Source organism: Notolepis coatsorum (assembly GCF_963971535.1).
Source record: "Notolepis coatsorum genome assembly, chromosome: 12".
Classification (NCBI taxonomy): Eukaryota; Metazoa; Chordata; class Actinopteri; order Aulopiformes; family Paralepididae; genus Notolepis; species Notolepis coatsorum.
Genome location: NC_140176.1, coordinates 105,828,804 through 105,850,993, shown reverse-complemented (window position 1 = coordinate 105,850,993; position 22,190 = coordinate 105,828,804). Strand labels below are relative to the sequence as shown.

At 46.6% G+C, this 22,190-nt stretch overlaps 2 protein-coding genes across 4 annotated transcripts in view; one reads left to right on the top strand and one right to left on the bottom strand.

The window, feature by feature from the left end:
- plpp1a (phospholipid phosphatase 1a) overlaps positions 1-8,733 on the top strand; it is a 65,636-nt gene extending 56,903 nt beyond the window's left edge. For both annotated transcript variants that reach the window (XM_084326551.1, XM_084326550.1), the window contains exons 5-6: positions 3,745-3,921; positions 6,986-8,733. In XM_084326551.1, coding sequence (XP_084182677.1) covers positions 3,745-3,921; positions 6,986-7,105 — 297 coding nt within the window. In that variant the 3' untranslated portion in view covers positions 7,106-8,733. The remainder of the gene's footprint in view (positions 1-3,744; positions 3,922-6,985) is intronic.
- Positions 8,734-8,903: 170 nt separating this feature from the next.
- The window catches only part of mtrex (Mtr4 exosome RNA helicase), a 167,301-nt gene continuing 154,014 nt past the window's right edge, over positions 8,904-22,190 (bottom strand). Inside the window, exons 24-28 of one of the 2 annotated variants that reach the window (XR_014620366.1) lie at positions 21,122-21,178; positions 19,166-19,328; positions 16,849-16,953; positions 11,858-12,807; positions 8,904-11,788 (exon numbers count right to left, since the gene is read on the bottom strand). Coding sequence is in view for 1 of the 2 variants with exons in the window: in XM_084326549.1 (XP_084182675.1) it covers positions 12,755-12,807; positions 16,849-16,953; positions 19,166-19,328; positions 21,122-21,178 (378 nt within the window). In the remaining variant the exon portion in view is untranslated. Of the gene's footprint in view, positions 12,808-16,848; positions 16,954-19,165; positions 19,329-21,121; positions 21,179-22,190 lie in introns of both variants that reach the window. The other variant, XM_084326549.1, reaches the window with a different exon arrangement.

Sequence of the window (22,190 nt, the reverse complement as noted above, 5' to 3'; positions counted from 1 at the left end):
AGGGCTGATCATTGCAATGGGAGTGATTATTGAGTAGATGGTGTTCGGTCATGTGGTAAATGAGTCTTCGGCAGTTTGATGGGGGACGTGCAGTTTGCTGCGTGTGCCTCGTTACCGGCATGCTCTGCTGGCAGCTGCGTCCAGTGATTAGGGAAGTGAATCCAAGTTACAGAGTAGGGTCAATTTGTGTTTGGAGGTTAAGTGAAGTTTAAGTAAGAATGTGTATATATAATGTAATTATGTGTGTTACAAAGGATCAGATTAAACCGAATATATATATTTATTTATTGATATATATTGCATAGTATTTGTATATCGTTTGATATCCCCTGTATATTCCTTGTACATATACACGGAATATCCCTTTAGCCCAGACCATAATAGTTCATTCTCCTATTGGACAGCGGTCCACCGGCGCCAGGGACCGGCCTCCGGAGTCAGGTTCAAAGTCACCGTCAAGACGTGTCTGGACATGCCCGGCCTTGCCCAGGGATACGCGACAGAAATGAGATTGGCACTAGTTTGTTCACCGTGCGTATAAATACGGCGCAGGTGAATACAGAAGCTCCTTAGCCCCTTAGTATGTTACCCAATAAGTTGAAGCCTCACCCACGATACAACGTGCGGTGAAGTATGGCCTGTTTGGCCCCAGAATAGAGCATTGAGACCGCGTGCGAATTAGCAACTGAATTGTCAGAGTTTGGCGCTATACCGTCGAGTGCGACATATTTCTATTAAGTCATTAATAGTCTATTTGTGTATAGTGTATCGTGCGGTTAAAGTTCTACAGTGACCAGCATCTCCAACGCTTCCTCGTGTTAGCTAGAGTTCTTATCCAGGCTGGGCTGACCACATGGCGCTTTCACCCGAGGAGACCTAGACGAGAACCGTATGGACATGTACACTGGATTAATCTACCCGACGACTACATAGCCCTTTGCGGCTGGAATATATTTGCTTTGGTCCTGTGATTTATGGAGCGGATAATCGCCGACGCCTGCACGTGTTGGATTTACCCCGCGAGGAGTCAAGTCGAGTCGGCGCCTCAGAGAGCCTGAGGCCGACTAGCTTTCTTCACTGTGGAGCTACAGTCTACGGAGAACAGCTGTATTCGTCTGTGGATCAAGAGGCTACTGCACCGGCTCCTGTACCTGGAGTCTCCTTAGTCATCGTTGACCAGACGTTCTACTACCGACAGATCTTCTACCCCTGCTGGCTTACAACCAGGGGGAACCCCTTCCAGTATCTCCCGCTATATTACTAGTGTACCATAGATATAATTCCCTAAGATTCAGGTTGTATAATTACCTCCTGCGTAACCAGAGAATGGACATTCATTGTTGATTTGCCTACGCACATTCCTTTGCCTTACAAGTGCATTCAAAGAATAATGTAAAGTATCCTATGTACCCTTTGCTCCATTAAATACTTGATTATACCTTTGTGTGGAACCGATTTCATTGTGGGAAGTGTTCATCATATTCATATATCGTGTACTGTATGGCCAGTAATTAAAGTACATAAAGCGGTAGTGGTTTAATGATACCATGCTTATCAATACAGTCAGGGAATTGTACCCCTCAGTTACAATGTGTATAATGTAATTAGTACTTATTGGTATTGTCAGTTAGCATTGTATCATACTAGCAACTACTACTGTAGCGTGGACAAACTTAACACAACCTACTGTAGCGCACAGGCAGCTGGTAGTGTCAACAAGGGTACAATGTACAATTGTGTTTGTTTGTACAGTGTCTCCTCCCCCCCCCCCCTCAATGTACAGTGTTACTTGTTTATACAGTATGCCCCCCGCCCCCCCCCCCCCCCCCCAACCACCTCCAATGTAAATTACCCAGTATGGTTGTCAATATCCCAATGTACCCAACCCCCCCCACCCAACCTCCAATGTACAGTTTCTACGTCAAATGTATATACTCCCTTTTCTTGACTCCTTCTGTATCACAAACAGTACTGTATTTGCAAATCTGGTATGTCATAAATGTATAGATGTAGCAGTACTGACTATCTGTATGTCATGTATGTCATATATGTCTATATGAATTGAAAATGGGGGACCCTGATGGAAACAAGACAAACGTCTTTCTCAGGTCTGCATCCCCTTAACAATTGTATGTATTGAGCCGTACTGTATTGTACCCATTCTGCAATCTGTTAAATAAAGTTTTCATTCATTCATTCATTCACACGATGGAAAAAGCCAACTTGCCCAAACCACATTAAAAACACTTTAACTGGAGAAGTTCCCCTTCTTTGCAGGGCTATAACTTTTTAAATTCTATTGCTAGATTGCCATTATTAGGGCCCATTCAATGTCCTATATGTATTGTTCAGGGTGTATGAACGTTAAACTTTTTCATTCACATATTCATACTAAAATATGGTCTAAAGTATAAGTATGTTTTCATCTCTTTCTGCAGCTTTCTCCAGAACGTGATTTATAGCCCCAAATGCATTATATTGATGATGAAATACAGTTTGATAGCGATCTGTGCCAGATAATAAATTTCAACTGGATGTGGTTCTGGAAGTTACTACACGTCATCTGATGTTGACCGGATGGGCGAGGGGGCGTTTATAATTCCGTGGGCAACGTTATACCATTCATCTAATGTGGGTCATATGTTCATCATAGCAGTTTATATCGAACACGGTAATACTACACGCTAAAACTCACCCCAGTCTCCTCGGGCCGTTGGGCGATCAGCGTGGAGTAGACCGTTTTCCATTATGGGATGTCGAAATACCCGATCTATTTCCAGGTTGTATAATAGTATATACGTCCAAATCATGTTTTTTCCGAGTTATTTCCACCGATCGATGTTCACTGTGTGAAGACTGAGTCTCTCTAACATTAGCGAGTGCCCGGACCACATATGGAGTGAGTCCTGCCGGGTTAAAGGTAACATCGGGTTTAGATCTGCCGATCGGCCACCAGATGGCGCTCTTGAACCGCTAGAGGATTGAGAGGAGATCAGAACTGTGTGTCAAGGCTGCAGAGGCGTTTTCGGCAGTTAAAGTGTTAATATTAGTCAATATTAGAATAAATAAAATATATTAAATACTGTGAATTTTATTTTTGTAATTTAAAATATACCGTGATAGTGATTTTATAGCCGTTAATAATAGATGTATTATCATGGACATTGTAATATTCAATCTTATCATTGAGCAGATGATGCAACACAGGAGGTAATAGCAGGCATGTTGTAAAAACATTTTGGAATAAGATAATGGGAGTCCAACCTAGTGGTTCTCAACCTGGGTTCTTCTGGGGACACTCAGGGTTCCTCTAGGACAGGGGTTCCCAGCAACATTGGTAATAGTTTGATTTCACTATAATTCCATTGACTAGCAGTATTGACTAGAGAATATATAACATATTTATGACATAATACAGAATGATATTATTCTGATATAGGTTCACTTTCTCCAAACCCCTACAGTATACAGTTATGGATTTGTGGACCTAATCATATCTTCTCTAATGGGGGTCTGCAGCCTGATACCAATTTGAAGGTCCTTGATAGAACCACTGGTCTAAACTAAGGTGGCGTACCATCATTGAAGCTCATTTGCCTAGAGCAGCTAGAATAATTCTCTGCAAACCTGATTCTCTGGTACTACATAATAAGCCAGAGTGACTTTTCCATACCGATTGTAATCATAAGACGACCCCATTTCCCTTTAATAACCCAAGTAAAACCAACCCGTTCTCTCCCTCAGCTCTACCTCCAGGCTAGACTCCAGGTGGAGTGGGCCCGGCTCCTGCGGCCCACACTGCAGTTCTTCCTGATCGCCGCGTCCGTGTACACGGGGCTGTCCAGGGTGTCGGACTACAAACACCACTGGAGCGACGTGCTGACGGGCCTCGTGCAGGGGGCCCTCATGGCCATCCTGGTGGTACGTACCCGGACGCTTCCCGTAAACCTGTACGTGTGGGTGTGGATGTTCAGGTGATATTGGGAGATACATAGTGACTCAGGAGGTAGAGCGGTCTAGAGACAGTGTCTCAGGAGGTAGAGCTGGTCTAGAGACAGTGACTCAGGAGGTAGAGCTGGTCTAGAGACAGTGGCTCAGGAGGTAGAGCTGGTCTAAAGACAGTGGATCAGGAGGTAGAGCGGTCTAGAGACAGTGACTCAGGAGGTAGAGCTGGTCTAGAGACAGTGACTCAGGAGGTAGAGCTGGTCTAGAGACAGTGACTCAGGAGGTAGAGCTGGTCTAGAGACAGTGTCTCAGGAGGTAGAGCTGGTCTAGAGACAGTGTCTCAGGAGGTAGAGCTGGTCTAGAGACAGTGACTCAGGAGGTAGAGCTGGTCTATAGACAGTGGCTCAGGAGGTAGAGCTGGTCTAGAGACAGTGACTCAGGAGGTAGAGCTGGTCTAGAGACAGTGACTCAGGAGGTAGAGCTGGTCTAGAGACAGTGACTCAGGAGGTAGAGCTGGTCTAGAGACAGTGACTCAGGAGGTAGAGCTGGTCTAGAGACAGTGACTCAGGAGGTAGAGCTGGTCTAGAGACAGTGTCTCAGGAGGTAGAGCTGGTCTAGAGACAGTGACTCAGGAGGTAGAGCTGGTCTAGAGACAGTGGCTCAGGAGGTAGAGCTGGTCTAGAGACAGTGTCTCAGGAGGTAGAGCTGGTCTAGAGACAGTGACTCAGAAGGTAGAGCTGGTCTAGAGACAGTGGCTCAGGAGGTAGAGCTGGTCTAGAGACAGTGGCTCAGGAGGTAGAGCTGGTCTAGAGACAGTGACTCAGGAGGTAGAGCTGGTCTAGAGACAGTGGCTCAGGAGGTAGAACGGTCTAGAGACAGTGACTCAGAAGGTAGAGCTGGTCTAGAGACAGTGACTCAGGAGGTAGAGCTGGTCTAGAGACAGTGTCCCAGGGGGTAGAGCTGGTCTAGAGACAGTGACTCAGGAGGTAGAGCTGGTCTAGAGACAGTGTCTCAGGAGGTAGAGCTGGTCTAGAGACAGTGTCTCAGGAGGTAGAGCTGGTCTAGAGACAGTGACTCAGAAGGTAGAGCTGGTCTAGAGACAGTGACTCAGGAGGTAGAGCTGGTCTAGAGACAGTGGCTCAGGAGGTAGAGCTGGTCTAGAGACAGTGACTCAGGAGGTAGAGCTGGTCTAGAGACAGTGGCTCAGGAGGTAGAACGGTCTAGAGACAGTGGCTCAGGAGGTAGAGCTGGTCTAGAGACAGTGACTCAGGAGGTAGAGCTGGTCTAGAGACGGTGACTCAGGAGGTAGAGCTGGTCTAGAGACAGTGACTCAGGAGGTAGAGCTGGTCTAGAGACAGTGTCTCAGGAGGTAGAGCTGGTCTAGAGACAGTGGCTCAGGAGGTAGAACGGTCTAGAGACAGTGACTCAGGAGGTAGAGCGGTCTAGAGACAGTGACTCAGGAGGTAGAGCTGGTCTAGAGACAGTGACTCAGGAGGTAGAGCGGTCTAGAGACAGTGTCTCAGGAGGTAGAGCTGGTCTAGAGACTCAGGAGGTAGAGCGGTCTAGAGACAGTGGCTCAGGAGGTAGAGCGGTCTAGAGACAGTGACTCAGGAGGTAGAGCTGGTCTAGAGACAGTGACTCAGGAGGTAGAGCTGGTCTAGAGACAGTGACTCAGGAGGTAGAGCTGGTCTAGAGACAGTGACTCAGGAGGTAGAGCGGTCTAGAGACAGTGTCTCAGGAGGTAGAGCTGGTCTAGAGACAGTGACTCAGGAGGTAGAGCTGGTCTAGAGACAGTGACTCAGGAGGTAGAGCGGTCTAGAGACAGTGTCTCAGGAGGTAGAGCTGGTCTAGAGACTCAGGAGGTAGAGCGGTCTAGAGACAGTGGCTCAGGAGGTAGAGTGGTCTAGAGACAGTGACTCAGGAGGTAGAGCTGGTCTAGAGACAGTGTCTCAGGAGGTAGAGCGGTCTAGAGACAGTGTCTCAGGAGGTAGAGCTGGTCTAGAGACAGTATCTCAGGAGGTAGAGCGGTCTAGAGACAGTATCTCAGGAGGTAGAGCGGTCTAGAGACAGTGTCTCTGGAGGTAGAGCTGGTCTAGAGACAGTGACTCAGGAGGTAGAGCTGGTCTAGAGACAGTGTCTCAGGAGGTAGAGCGGTCTAGAGACAGTGACTCAGGAGGTAGAGCTGGTCTAGAGACAGTGACTCAGGAGATAGAGCGGTCTAGAGACAGTGGCTCAGGAGGTAGAGCTGGTCTAGAGACAGTGACTCAGGAGGTAGAGCTGGTCTAGAGACAGTGTCTCAGGAGGTAGAGCTAGTCTAGAGACAGTGGCTCAGGAGGTAGAGCTGGTCTAGAGACAGTGACTCAGGAGGTAGAGCGGTCTAGAGACAGTGACTCAGGAGGTAGAGCTGGTCTAGAGACAGTGGCTCAGGAGGTAGAGCTGGTCTAGAGACAGTGTCTCAGGAGGTAGAGCTGGTCTAGAGACAGTGACTCAGGAGGTAGAGCTGGTCTAGAGACAGTGACTCAGGAGGTAGAGCTGGTCTAGAGACAGTGGCTCAGGAGGTAGAGCTGGTCTAGAGACAGTGGCTCAGGAGGTAGAGCTGGTCTAGAGACAGTGGCTCAGGAGGTAGAGCTGGTCTAGAGACAGTGTCTCAGGAGGTAGAGCGGTCTAGAGACAGTGGCTCAGGAGGTAGAGCAGTCGCCTGGTAGTCAGAAGGTACCCGGTTAGATTCCCGCTCCTCCCGTGCAACTTGTCAAAGTGTCCTTGAGCAAGACACTTAACCCCAGTAATTGCTCCCGATGAGCAGGTCGGCACCTTGCATGGTTGCCTCCGCCGTCGGTGTGTGAGCGTCAGTGAACATGTGAGGAACAAAATAGTTTTGGATAAAAAGACGTTATATAAATGTACCCGGACACTCCCCGGGTAAACGCATACATTTGGAGCAGCGTGGGTTGTGGACCTTCAGCGATATTGATTTTGGATTCTATTTCATCCCTTCTTTCTCTACCTCCTCCCTTCTCCGTTCCCCCTCTTCCTCCGCCAGGTCTTCTGCGTCTCAGACTTCTTCAAGGTGCGCGTGGAGCCGCTCCGGAAGGAGTCCGAGATCCCCCACACCACCCTCCAGGAGACCCCCACTAACGGCCACTTCGAGAGCACCAACTAGAGCTAGACTGAAGAGAGGGGGTGTAGAGACCGCTGCCTTATCCAGCCGCACCCTGTCCACACCCACCCGAGTCCTGGCTCTCTTATCCTCTCTCCCCCAGTGTGCACCCTGTCCACACCCACCCGAGTCCTGGCTTTCTTATCCTCTCTCCCCCAGTGTGCACCCTCGTCCACCTCCCCCGCAGGCACCGACCATGAAAGCATGGGACTGATTGGGTGTAAATGTGCTCCATGTCGACCCGTCGTTTAACAGTCCTGGCCGGCCGGTGGGCGAGCGTGCATCTGGGGGGGGGGGGGACCAGGGGTCGGAGAGGTGGGGCTGCATGGAACTTTTGGCCGCTGCACCCCAGAAAACCTTACGACGCAGATTTAACAAAAGGACTGGATAGGCACCTGCAAGATGGCAAAGTGCCTTCCGACCCCCCCCCCCCGGTCATGTGGGGAGGGTATGTGATGAGTTTACACACCTATCCAACTATTATCAAATTTACTTAGGTTGCTGAAGAGTATGTCAAGAGAATAAATTTTTTTTATTTTATGGACGGGAACCATATAGCATGTACCCGCTGAGCCAGTGGGAAGAATTGAATGCATGCACCCCACTAAAGGATCGGACCACTGCTGAGGGAGGTGTGGGGAAACCTGTGAATGAATGTAACACCCTGCTTTGTGCTTTTCCTGTTCTGGAGTATTGTCTACTTCCACTCGAGGAGAGAGAGGGTGTCGTTGTCCTCAAATTTGAATTTTTTTAAGTCGTCTCGACCACTAGCCTGTGAACTTTCATCAATCCGGACGGGCCAGGATAACGGCGAGACTGCGTATCGTCTCGTGAGAAACTTACCCCCATGGGAACCTCATCATCTGGACGGGCCAGGTTAACGGCGAGACTGCGTATCGTGAGAAACCTACCCCACACGGTTAGGTTTATTTATGCTAGAGCTCAACACTTCTGACAACGGTCTATCAACAAGAAAGTTCCGACATTTATAATTTATGCTTTGGCTAAAGGTTTTGTTCGTCTCTATGGTAACGAAAGCGCAGCAAAACACATGCAAATATATTTTTTCTCGTCCCTTTTTGCTCTGCCCAGTCTTTCCTCGATCTTCGTGTATGGACATGTTAGCTACGGCTAAAAGCAAAGTGAAACCACAAGTATATCCACGCATTTCATCCCAAACACACTACGAGACAATAATATGACGGTGTCCACGACGTAGCGAGATTCTGGAGGTGCGCACAAAATGAAAGAGAAATGTCAAAATGTCATCCCCATGTCGAGTGATGGTTGTCAGAAGTGTTGCGTGCCCTTAGGACAAAACATGTTTCATAGAAACCTGAGGACGATCTCACCCGCTTCCATCCTGGAGCTGCTGACCGACTTCCATACGGACACAATCATTGCAATCGAGATTCTCAGACCCTTTACTCTAAAACCGTAACCGTGTTTGACTCGTGTCTTGGTGCTTTTGGCTAGAGAATTGGTGCTTGGATGGTTGAGTCCCATGTTGCCTTGGCTGAACTGCTAACTGCTGCTAGCACAGCTCCTGTGTATAAGAACTAATATAAAATATCAATGTGTTAATTGATGTATCAATGTACAAGTAAAACAAATAAAAACACCAAACTTTTGCATCTGTATGTAAAAAAAAAAAAAGAAAGAAAATCACTATACAGACTTTTCAGACTTTTTTTTATTATTAAAATGGTTAAGAATATGTACAAATGTATTGTTGATGATGTTGTGCTTTTCGAAATGAAAGCAACAAAAAGAGAGAAAAAAGCCATTCTGCTTATTAACATGAACACAAATAAAAAAAGAAAAGAAAGAAAGAAATTGCTCACCGAGTACTTTTGTCAAGACAGACCCGTTCACTGGACAAATAAAACCAAGTCATCCCGTACATGGTGGCATTTCACAGCCATATTTATCAAGATTACATTTAAAAAAAAATGCGGTCGACTTCAATGTCAATACAGCCGTTCAGAGACCTTGCGTCGAGACCCTGTAGAACATTCTGGAACATGACCCACTGACACCAAAATCCAAAACACGAACACAAACTTCCATCCAACAACAACCAGCCGGGGTGTGTGTGTCCCCCTTAGATAGGGAACCAGGATTCCAAAAAAGGACATTGCTTGGAATATATAGTTCAGAGCTAGGAGTGGCATACAGACCGAGTCATAAACATCTGGGTTAGGGCACCGATCCCACTTTTTCAGTCCCGATACAGATACCTGGCCGATACCGAGTACCGATCCGATACCCATTGTTCAATTAATAAACTGTATGCCTCGCTGTGTGGAAGAGACTGGGATCATTCTTTTATCCAAGGCAACATCAGGCTTGACTTAAAAAACATTACTTTCTGCGGCTGGGTGGCGCAGCGGACTAAGCACTCGTCATCAACGCAAGAGACACTGGTATCGAATCCGGCTGTCAGCGTTGCCTCCGGCTTGGCCGGCCGTCATACTGGCTCGATTGGCAGAGTCAGTGGGAGGGAAGCCGGTGGGGTGGGTCCGGGTCGTTGTAAACAGCAACTCCTACAGTTCGGTCCGGGCGCCTGCACAGCGAGGGAAGGATCTGGGGGAGGTAGTGTGACCTTCCACACGTTACACTCTCCCAGTGAGAGTCCGCGCTGCCAGGTGAAAAGAAGCGGTGGGCTGGCTACACATGTGTCAGAGGAAGCATGCGATAGTCTCCGCCCTCCCAGACCGACGGTAGGGGGTAGAGTGCGCAACGACCAGGAAGGGGATTGGCATAACAACTAACATTGGGATGGGAGAAAAACGGAAAAAGATAATAAAAATTAAATAAAAAACACATTATTTTCCTAACTTAGTGAAACAAAATGTAACAAATGAAAACAGATATAAATGTACTGAATTGTTATTATTAAAATTAAATAACAAAAAAAAATTATAATAATTTGTAGTTGTCCCCGATACCCGATCTAGCTATTTTAGTCATAGTGGGGCCGATATCCGATATCAATATGGGAGCGGTGCCTCCCTAGTCTGGGTGCGTTCTTTAGTTTCAGCCGGGCCGCTGGGAGCAGGTCAGGGTGTCGCCAACCTGGTCAACCCAACACACTGTGATGGTGATGTTGTGCATTTACTTAACCCTTTCACTACCACACTACAGAAAGTTAACCCTTTCACTACCACACTACAGAAGGTTAACCCTTTCACTACCACACTACAGAAGGTTAACCCTTTCACTACCACACTACAGAAGGGTTAACCCTGTCACTACCACACGACAGAAGGTTAACCCTTTCACTACCACACGACAAAGGGTTAACCCTTTCACTGCGACAATACAGAAGCCACATGATTAACCCTTTCACTACCACTACAGAATGTTTCACGACCAAAGGGTTAACCCTTTCACTGCGACAATACAGAAGCCACACGGCAAAGGGTTAACCCTTTCACTACCACACTACAGACTGTTAACCCTTTCACTGACACACTACCAACGGGTTAACCCTTTCACTGCGACAATACAGAAGCCACATGACAAAGGGTTAACCCTTTCACTACCGGACTACATAAGGTTTTCACTACCACGCTACCAAAGGGTTAACCCTTTCACTGCGACAATACAGAAGCCACACAACAAAGGGTTAACCCTTTCACTACCACACTACAGAAGGTTAACCCTTTCACTACCACACTACAGACGGTTAACAGTCTGTAGTGTGGTAGTAAAAGGGTTAAAACAGAAGAGCAATAGCTGTGTAACACGCTCTGCTCTGCAGTCTGGTGGTAGTAGCCATATACACCAGAGGGGAACAAACATGTTATGCTGACAACCGAGACTAGCAAATGTAGGCCGGGTCAAGCAGGAAGTAATTTTATTAGGGCGAATGTGTAATGTGAACACACAGACTGCGCATTCTCTACATTTATACTAATACTTCTTCAATTTAGAGCGGAGTAAATTATTTTGTCTAAACATAGCCTGCCCCAGGAAAGATTTCAGTCTACTGAGCTCTCCTGAAAACACATAATCTCAAGACCTTTCACTACACTGGGAACGTGCCTCCGTTTGAGTGTCTGTATTAACCCTTTGTCGTGTGGCAGTGAAACGGTTAACCTGCTGTATTGTCGCAGTGAAAGGGTTAACCATTTGGTAGTGCGGTAGTGAAAGGGTTAAACTGTCAATGGGGAAGCTTCATTGAGTGAACAACACGGTGGAAAACTGGTGAAATGTAAAAAAAAAAATAAAAATAAAAACTCATATGTGTTGAGCTTTTCAAACGAGTTATGAAGCAGAATGAGACCGATGGCTCCATGACTGTCTTGTGGGCCCGTTTTGGACAAATTAACAAAAATGGTATGCACGCTTTTTTTTAATTTCCATTCTCTTGAGTAGTGTTGATGATTAATATCCTGATCGACTGTGATCATTATCACAGTTTAAGCCCCACAGCTAGTGGGCGTTTGTGACCGTCCGATGATCTGAATTTAGTCAACTATACATCCCATCATCGTGGGCCACACGGTACAGGCGGAGCGTTCCCACGGCTACCAAGCCATTAAGGCAAGTTCAGAAAACTCCACCTGTCGTCTACCCAGAAGTCAATGCTACCTCGTCCTCATTCGAGAGCCTCTATGTGGCAGAGATACAGTTGGTTGGTTCGGAACACAGAATTCTGCACATCAAATAGATCAGAGCCTCTGTGTGGCAGAGTATACAGTTGGTTGGTTCGGAACACAGAATTCTGCACATCAAATAGATCAGAGCCTCTGTGTGGCAGAGTATACAGAACAGGCAGTCGACCGCTCCTACACACTGCAGAAGAGGATCATCTGACTCATAGATATACATCACTGGATGACTCACCCGCACTGCTGGCCAACGGAGACAGACGTTGCCACATGGTGGCCATCTTGCATGGGTGGAGCAGGCCCACTCATAACATGCAGGTCTATGGTGCATGTACTAGTGAAATAAATAACCATAGCTTGCAACATTTTTAACCGTTTGGTTTGTTAAAAACGTCAGAGATGTAGTTATCATAGTGCATACTTATAATGGACTTTGATATGGAAAACAGTTTGTAAATCAGTCAAGATTTCAGCGAGTTAAGAGTATTTTTGTTTGTGCAGATCATCACCTTAAAAATAGCAGTAGTCCACTCAAGCAAGATGGCCGCCGGTGAACTACGTCATCTAGTCTTTATATATATATATATATCTATGATCTGACTCACATGACTACACACTGCAGAAGAAGATCATCAGACTCACATGACGGGAATCTACACAAGTGCACACTGTGTACTACGCTGCTTGTTTAGCATTGGCACCGCATGCCAGTGATTTGCCTCTTAAAAAAAAGAAATAAAAAAGAAAAACTACTTTGTGTATAAAACGGTATTTATTTGGATCCACACGCAGCCCGACAACATCATCATCATGGACCATCTGGCCTCTCAGCCGAGAAGCCGAGCGACTCATTCGATCAGCGCTGAAGCTCTGCCTCCCGCCGGCGGGAACTAAAGAACGCATCCCAGTATTTGAAACCTTCCTGTGGGGTATTTTTTTTTAGCAGATGGAAAGAATTGGGGGTGAAAGGATTTGGAGCCTCCTGGTTGAGGAGGAACACAGGGTTTGATTATCGATTAACCCCACGAGCCGATCACAGGTAGAGACTGGCAGCGAACACGATGTCCCTCTTGATCTTTGTGATCCCTGAGGAGAAACACAGAAACACAAATACAGACATTAAAGTTAACAAGTTAACAGCTCAACACTAGCCAGGGTTCCCACAGACATTGCTAAATGTAATTCAAGGACTTTCAAGTACTTTTCCAAGCCCTATTTTTCATTTTAAAAAGGGCATTTAAAAGGATACAATTCACTTTGAAATGCGGTTTAAATGTCCCCCCCCCCCCCGGATCCAATATTTAAGATTTAAAGCCAATTTCTGACAATTAGTTACACTTTAGTAGATACAAAAACATTATATTTCTTGATTCGGAACAAAACGTTCAATGCAAATGGTTGATTTGAATTACAATGACTTTTTAAGCACCTTGTAAAAAAATATTGGCTGTTTTCAAGGAATTCCAGGCCTCGACTTTTCTTGGTAAAAAAATCAAGCACTTTAAGCACTTCAAGCACCTTGTGCGAACCCTGGCAACGTCATTAAACTTATTGTCTCAATCACAAGCCGGGGACTAACTTGGTGTAATGGAGTTATTGCCACAACTGAAGCACAGTAAGGCCCAGTCCCTCCTCTCCTGAGACACACAGCTGGCAGGGACCCATGCACTCCCTGACCCTCTCCTTTCAGAGCCTTCTAAAGACTGCTGTTGTCACAATACCAACATCTTCACTTCCATACAGACACCGGCTTAAGCCTTTTACTACCACACTACCAAAGGGTTAACCCTCTTCCACGGCGACAATACATACGGTTAACCCTTTCACTACCACACTACAGAAGGTTAACCTTTCACTACCACACTACAGAAGGTTAACCCTTTCACTACCACACTACAGAAGGTTAACCCTTGGTAGTGAAAGGTTAACCTTCTGTAGTGTGGTAGTGAAAGGTTAACCTTCTGTAGTGTGGTAGTGAAAGGTTAACCTTCTGTAGTGTGGTAGTGAAAGGTTAACCTTCTGTAGTGTTGTAGTGAAAGGTTAACCTTTTGTAGTGTGGTAGTGAAAGTGTTAACCTTCTGTAGTGTGGTAGTGAAAGGGTTAACCTTCTGTAGTGTGGTAGTGAAGTGTTAACCTTCTGTAGTGTGGTAGTGAAAGTGTTAACCTTCTGTAGTGTGATCGTGAAAGGGTTAACCTTCTGTAGTGTGGTAGTGAAGGGTTAACCTTCTGTAGTGTGGTAGTGAAAGGTTAACCTTCTGTAGTGTGGTAGTGAAAGGTTAACCTTCTGTAGTGTGGTAGTGAAGGGTTAACCTTCTGTAGTGTGGTAGTGAAAGGTTAACCTTCTGTCGTGTGGTAGTGAAGGGTTAACCTTCTGTAGTGTGGTAGTGAAAGGTTAACCTTCTATAGTGTGGTAGTGAAAGGTTAACCTTCTGTAGTGTGGTAGTGAAAGGTTAACCTTCTGTAGTGTGGTAGTGAAGGGTTAACCTTCTGTAGTGTGGTAGTGAAAGGTTAACCTTCTGTAGTGTGGTAGTGAAGGGTTAACCTTCTGTAGTGTGGTAGTGAAAGGTTAACCTTCTGTAGTGTGGTAGTGAAGGGTTAACCTTCTGTAGTGTGGTAGTGAACGGGTGAAGTGTCGCAATACCGGTTCCAAAAGGACACCACGGCAAGAAATGTGAAGCATCTGGAAAAGTAATGGAATATAATATTAGATGACGGGAAAATTCTTTATACAATTATTTTTCCATTAGTCATATTTTGACGCTGGTTGAAACTTTAATAATCAAAAAGAATAAAATGATTGTTACAGCTGCTGAGCTACCGTACTTTTCGGACTATAAGCCGCGGCTTTTCCCCCCATTTTTCGACCCTGCGGCTTATATAACGGTGCGGCTTATATGTGACTCAACGTGACCAAACCCGAAAATGTAAAAATCTAAATATTGCTTTTTTGACTGCATTGAAATGTTATTTATCTGTTCCCTTATTTGCTAAACTTAATACAACTTGTAAATGAGTTAATTCTTGTTATTTGTCCGACAGTATTGTGTCCCAATGCTAATTACATATGGTAATTAAACATTAAAACACGTGCGGCTTATAGTCCAGTGCGGCTTATAGTGCGAAAAGTACGGTATATAGCTCATCTCCATGTGTTATTAATGCGTTATCTCTCCACTCCACGTATGTTAGTGCTTGTGCACACACACACACTCACACACACCAGGCTATTATTCCAATTACTAATAAAACTTGATACTTTTTCTAGTATCGGTGTATCGTGCAAAGACTACAGTGTACTTAGTCTGCATTACCAATGCAGACTAAGGGCCTATAGGGACTGAGGGGCGGGCTATAGCGTGGGCCTATAGGGACTGAGGGGCGGGCTATAGGGACTGAGGGGTGGGCTATAGCGTGGGCCTATAGGGACTGAGGGGTGGGCTATAGCGTGGGCCTATAGGGACTGAGGGGCGGGCTATAGCGTGGGCCTATAGGGACTGAGGGGCGGGCTATAGCGTGGGCCTATAGGGACTGAGGGGTGGGCTATAGCGTGGGCCTATAGGGACTGAGGGGTGGGCTATAGCGTGGGCCTATAGGGACTGAGGGGTGGGCTATAGCGTGGGCCTATAGGGACTGAGGGGTGGGCTATAGCGTGGGCCTATAGGGACTGAGGGGTGGGCTATAGCGTGGGCCTATAGGGACTGAGGGGCGGGCTATAGCGTGGGCCTATAGGGACTGAGGGGCGGGCTATAGCGTGGGCCTATAGGGACTGAGGGGTGGGCTATAGCGTGGGCCTATAGGGACTGAGGGGTGGGCTATAGCGTGGGCCTATAGGGACTGAGGGGCGGGCTATAGCGTGGGCCTATAGGGACTGAGGGGCGGGCTATAGCATGGGCCTATAGGGACAGGGGGGTGGGCTATAGCGTGGGCCTATAGGGACTGAGGGGTGGGCCTATAGGGACTGAGGGGTGGGCCTATAGGGACTGAGGGGTGGGCTATAGCGTGGGCCTATAGGGACTGAGGGGTGGGCTATAGCGTGGGCCTATAGGGACTGAGGGGTGGGCTATAGCATGGGCCTATAGGGACTGAGGGGTGGGCTATAGCGTGGGCCTATAGGGACTGAGGGGTGGGCTATAGCGTGGGCCTATAGGGACTGAGGGGTGGGCTATAGCGTGGGCCTATAGGGACTGAGGGGCGGGCTATAGCGTGGGCCTATAGGGACTGAGGGGCGGGCTATAGCATGGGCCTATAGGGACTGAGGGGCGGGCTATAGCGTGGGCCTATAGGGACTGAGGGGTGGGCTATAGCATGGGCCTATAGGGACAGGGGGGTGGGGCTATAGCGTGGGCCTATAGGGACTGAGGGGTGGGCCTATAGGGACTGAGGGGTGGGGCTATAGCGTGGGCCTATAGGGACTGAGGGGCGGGCTATAGCGTGGGCCTATAGGGACTGAGGGGCGGGCTATAGCGTGGGCCTATAGGGACAGGGGGGTGGGCTATAGCGTGGGCCTATAGGGACTGAGGGGTGGGCTATAGCGTGGGCCTATAGGGACTGAGGGGCGGGCTATAGCGTGGGCCTATAGGGACTGAGGGGTGGGCTATAGCGTGGGCCTATAGGGACTGAGGGGTGGGCTATAGCGTGGGCCTATAGGGACTGAGGGGTGGGGCTATAGCGTGGGCCTATAGGGACTGAGGGACTGAGGGGTGGGGCTATAGGGACTGAGGGGCGGGCTATAGCGTGGGCCTATAGGGACTGAGGGGTGGGGCTATAGCGTGGGCCTATAGGGACAGGGGGGTGGGCTATAGCGTGGGCCTATAGGGACTGAGGGGCGGGCTATAGCGTGGGCCTATAGGGACTGAGGGGTGGGCTATAGCGTGGGCCTATAGGGACTGAGGGGTGGGCTATAGCGTGGGCCTATAGGGACAGGGGGGTGGGCTATAGCGTGGGCCTATAGGGACTGAGGGGTGGGCTATAGCGTGGGCCTATAGGGACAGGGGGGTGGGCTATAGCGTGGGCCTATAGGGACAGGGGGGTGGGCTATAGCGTGGGCCTATAGGGACAGGGGGGTGGGCTATAGCGTGGGCCTATATAAGGAGACGTTAGAGAGGCCAGCAGCAGCGGGGCTCCTACCTTCAGAGAACTTGTTCTCCAGCTCAGTGTTCCCGATGGCCTTGGCTGCCGAGCACATCTGTCTCAGGACCTCCTCCAGACGCCGCATGCAGCGGATGATGCTCCCTGCAGAGAGCAGATAATACAGTATATATGATGCACACATAACCTCATATTGCCACATGGCGGCCATCTTGCCACAGGCAGCACGCCCACTCATAACATGAATGTCTACGGTGCATGTACTATTGAAATAACCATAGCTTTGCTCAATATTCAACAATGGTTTGTTATAAACGTCAGAGATGTAGTTATCATACTGCTGATACTTATAATGGACTTTCATATGAAAATATTTTCAACATGGTGCCCAGCATGCTGAATCATAGCCACGTTAATGTTTGTAATAAACCAAACAGTTTATAAATCGGTTGAACATTTTGCAAGCTATGGTTATTTCAATTGTACATGCACCATAGACATTCATGTTATGAGTGGGCGTGCTGCCTGTGACAAGATGGCCGCCGGTGAACTACGCTGGAGACTGGGCTTTGCACCATCTACTGATATATAGATCTATTAGGGATGCACCATCTACTGATATATATATCTATTAGGGATGCACCATCTACTGATATATAGATCTATTAGGGATGCACCATCTACTGATATATAGATCTATTAGGGATGCACCATCTACTGATATATAGATCTATTAGGGATGCACCATCTACTGATATATAGATCTATTAGGGATGCACCATCTACTGATATATAGATCTATTAGGGATGCACCATCTACTGATATATATATATGTATTAGGGATGCACCATCTACTGATATATATATCTAGTAGGGATGCACCATCTACTGATATATAGATCTATTAGGGATGCACCATCTAGTTATATATAGATCTATTAGGGATGCACCATCTACTGATATATATATCTAGTAGGGATGCACCATCTACTGATATATATATCTAGTAGGGATGCACCATCTACTGATATATAGATCTATTAGGGATGCACCATCTACTGATATATAGATCTATTAGGGATGCACCATCTACTGATATATATATCTATTAGGGATGCACCATCTACTGATATATAGATCTATTAGGGATGCACCATCTACTGATATATAGATCTATTAGGGATGCACCATCTACTGATATATAGATCTATTAGGGATGCACCATCTACTGATATATAGATCTATTAGGGATGCACCATCTACTGATATATAGATCTATTAGGGATGCACCATCTACTGATATATAGATCTATTAGGGATGCACCATCTAGTTATATATAGATCTATTAGGGATGCACCATCTACTGATATATAGATCTATTAGGGATGCACCATCTACTGATATATAGATCTATTAGGGATGCACCATCTACTGATATATAGATCTATTAGGGATGCACCATCTACTGATATATAGATCTATTAGGGATGCACCGAATGGGGAATACTTGGCCGAAACCGAATACCGAAAATAGGAAACAGTTGGCCGAAAAAACTGAAAGGCAGAATATAAATATATATATATATAATGTATTTATTTTTTACCAATGTTGTTCAGCTACCTGATTATGGCAAAAGACATGATTATGGCTAAACTTAACTTAAATAATATTAATAATCACTATTATGGGTCCATAAAACATTTATTCAGCACTTTTGAATGCATACATTAATTCCAGACTGACTGCTGAAAGATTGTACAATAAGCCGAAAGCGCCCTTTTTTTTCCCCCTTATCTTTTCCCCCCTCCTTTTTTCCGATTTTTCTCCCATCCCACTGTTAGTCGTTATGCCAATTCCCAACCCCCTTCCTGGTTGTTGCGCACCCCCCCTACTGTTGGTCCGAGAGGCCGGAGACTGTCGCATGCTTTCCTCCGACGCATGTGCAGCCAGCCGGCAGCCAGCCTGGCCGCTCAGGTTCTCACCGTGAGAGTGTAACGTGTGGAAGGTCGCACTACCTCTCTCCAGATCCTACCCTCACTGAGCATGCGCCCCGACCGAACTGTAGGGGTCGCTGTCCACAACGCCCAGGACCCACCCGCCAGCTTTCCCCACCCCCTAATACTGCCAATTGTATTAGTGTGCACGGCCAGCCAAGCTGGTGACAACGCCGGGAGCTGGGCTCGACCCCAGTGTCTCCGGCGTTGGTGACGAACGCAATCTCCGCTACGCCACCTGACCGCCCCGAAAGGGCCCTTTTTAACCATTTCCGTCCGATATTTTCCGGTGGCCGAATATTCGGTGCATCCCTAATAATATCTACGGTCCTGTAGACACCGTGTGTGCGGCGGCGCACCTTCGAAGACGTCGGTCATCTTGCAGATCTGGGCGAAGGAGGCCCCGTTGGCCCAGGTGTAGACCACGTCCATGAGCTGGGGCTTGAACTGGCCCAGGTAGCTCTCCTCGTCCACCTCCAGCTTGGCCTCGGCCGACACCTTGGCGATGCGCTTCGCACACTCCTGAGAGAAACCACAGCCGAGGCACAAATGGTAAATCAGGGTTCCCCAGACATTGCGAAATGAAATTCAAGGACTTTCAAGTGCTGTTACAAACACTATTTTTCATTTTAAAATGGCATTTTAAAAAAGGATACAATTCCCTTTAAATGCAGTTTTTTTTTATTAGAAAAAATAAGCGGATCCAATATTTATGGCTTAAAACTAGGGATGTCCGATATTATCGGCCTACCGATATTGGCATAAAAATGTGATGTCGGAAATTATCTGTATATTGGTTTTCAAAAAAAGAATAAATTTTTATTTTTTACATTTATTTAACCTTTATAAGAACAAATTCAGATTTTATTTATTGTCAAAAGTATGCATAATGTGTTAATTCCACGACAAGAGATTAAATTGTGTGTGTGTGACGTTAGCGCTGACTGAGCAAGTCACGAATAAGCGATTTTTCAGCCCGCTTCTCTAGCGTGCATAAGTACACATATACTATTGATAATCTAGCATTTATTTCAAAACAATTCATAAATCAGCCGAAAAATGACAACGTGTTTTGTGTATTCCACTAAAGGGCTATTATCGCAGATTTCTCTGAAATTACTAAAAATCTCCAAAACTATACTCGTATTCAAAACGGTATAAAACGGAAATGTACAGATGAAAAAACAATCCGTTTCATACATGTTGACTGCAAGCAAGTCATTGATAAGCGACGGGTGTATTAGACCCATAGCCATCATTTAAGATATAGTTTAAGTTCGCAAATTTCCCCGTCCTCGCATTGACTTCAGTGCCGGCACGCTAGCCCTAATTTGGTCATATGGGCGTGGCTCTGAATGAGTTAAGCACCTTGTTTAAAAATGGGCTGTTTAAGGAATTCCCAGCCTTGACTTTTTTTGGGTAAAAAACCAAGCACTTTAAGCACGTCAAGGACCTTGTGCGAACCCTGGTAAATGGTAAATGGTGCATTTATATAGCAGCTTTTGACCAAAGTGCTTTAAAATGTTCTGTTCCTCACATTTCACCCGTTCACTCACACATTCACACACTGATGGCCGACTAGGTGTTAAGTGTCTTGGAGTGGGAATCGAACCCGGAACCTTCCGACTACTGTACCTCCTGAGCCACTGTCGCCCCATTTAAAGTCTCTATTATCATTATCGTTCTACTATATCAGCAGTTCTCAAACTACGGGTCGCGACCAAAAGTGGGGTCGTGGGTAGGTGACAGTGGATTGGCAAGTAAAGAAAATGATAACATTTATAAAAAAAATTATATATATTTGTATATGTTCTGGCAACATATTTTGGCTAAATATGCCTTGTTTTATAAATGTGTATTGATAACATAGTGCTGTAATTAAATGTTCTAATAAATATGCATGATCAAGTTCAACAACGTGTGCTTTTATTTTGATATTCCTTAATTCCACATTGAAATTAAGCGATACATTAAGTGTGGGGTCGCCAAAAAGAATCCTAAATAAAATGGGGTGGTGGTATAAAAAGGTTTGAGAACACCTGTACTATATCATCGGTGAAGCAGGGTGGTGGTAGGTGTTATGGCTGCCAATGGTGTGTTAGTCGTAAATACCCTCAAATTAAAGCTGAACGTCAACACTTTAAAGCCCATCTCGATCGTTTCATCTCAAGTCCATCGTGGTGGTGTACAGAGCCAAAAAACGGTGTCACCGTCTGTATGAGAGCTCTTAAAAATGGGTGACATTGCCCTTTAAATACTTAACATGGGCTACTTGGGGGGGGGTCCTGTTTATCTTGCTCTGTGTGTTTCATTACCTGCATTTGTCTCAGCGGTCCGGCTAGTTGTTCCGTCAGTTTGGGCATCTCACTGGCCTGGAGAGAGACAGCGGTACACGTTAACATCACCGGGGACACGGGGCTTAGCACACGTTAACATCACCTGGGACACGGGGCTTAGCACACGTTAACATCACCGGGGACACGGGGCTTAGCACACGTTAACATCACCTGGGACACGGGGCTTAGCACACGTTAACATCACCTGGGACACGGGGCTTAGCACACGTTAACATCACCTGGGACACGGGGCTTAGCACACGTTAACATCACCGGGGACACGGGGCTTAGCACACGTTAACATCACCTGGGACACAGGGCTTAGCACACGTTAACATCACCTGGGACACGGGGCTTAGCACACGTTAACATCACCGGGGACACGGGGCTTAGCACACGTTAACATCACCGGGGACACGGGGCTTAGCACACGTTAACATCACCTGGGACACGGGGCTTAGCACACGTTAACATCACCTGGGACACGGGGCTTAGCACACGTTAACATCACCTGGGACACGGGGCTTAGCACACGTTAACATCACCTGGGACACGGGGCTTAGCAACAGCTCAACGTAAAGACTCGAGTGTTCCCTCAGAGTTCAGAACAGAGAGCTCTAGCGTCCAGCACGGTGTCTGTCTGTGTGTTAGTTAGAGGGCTGTATAGTGACAGACGACAGCTGTATGTGAAACACAGTGGCCTTTGTATGATGAGCATGACAGCTGCATGTCCAAGTGCCTCTGTCACAGCATGAGGGATGACACATCATATATGTGTGAGAGAGAGAGAGAGAGAGAGAGAGAGAGAGAAAGAGAGAAAGAAAGAGAAAGAAAGAAAGAAAGAAAGAAAGAAAGAAAGAAAGAAAGAAAGAAAGAAAGAAAGAAAGAAAGAAAGAGCGTAAAGACCTTTTGAGGAAACACGCTGAACTGCATGTCACTTTTTGTTTCCAGCTAAATGACTAAATGTAAATGTAAAGAGAATACAGACAAAAGGAAGGAGTCAAACAGGCTTGTGTAGGAGACAAAAGCCAGGCTCTGGCAGAGAGAG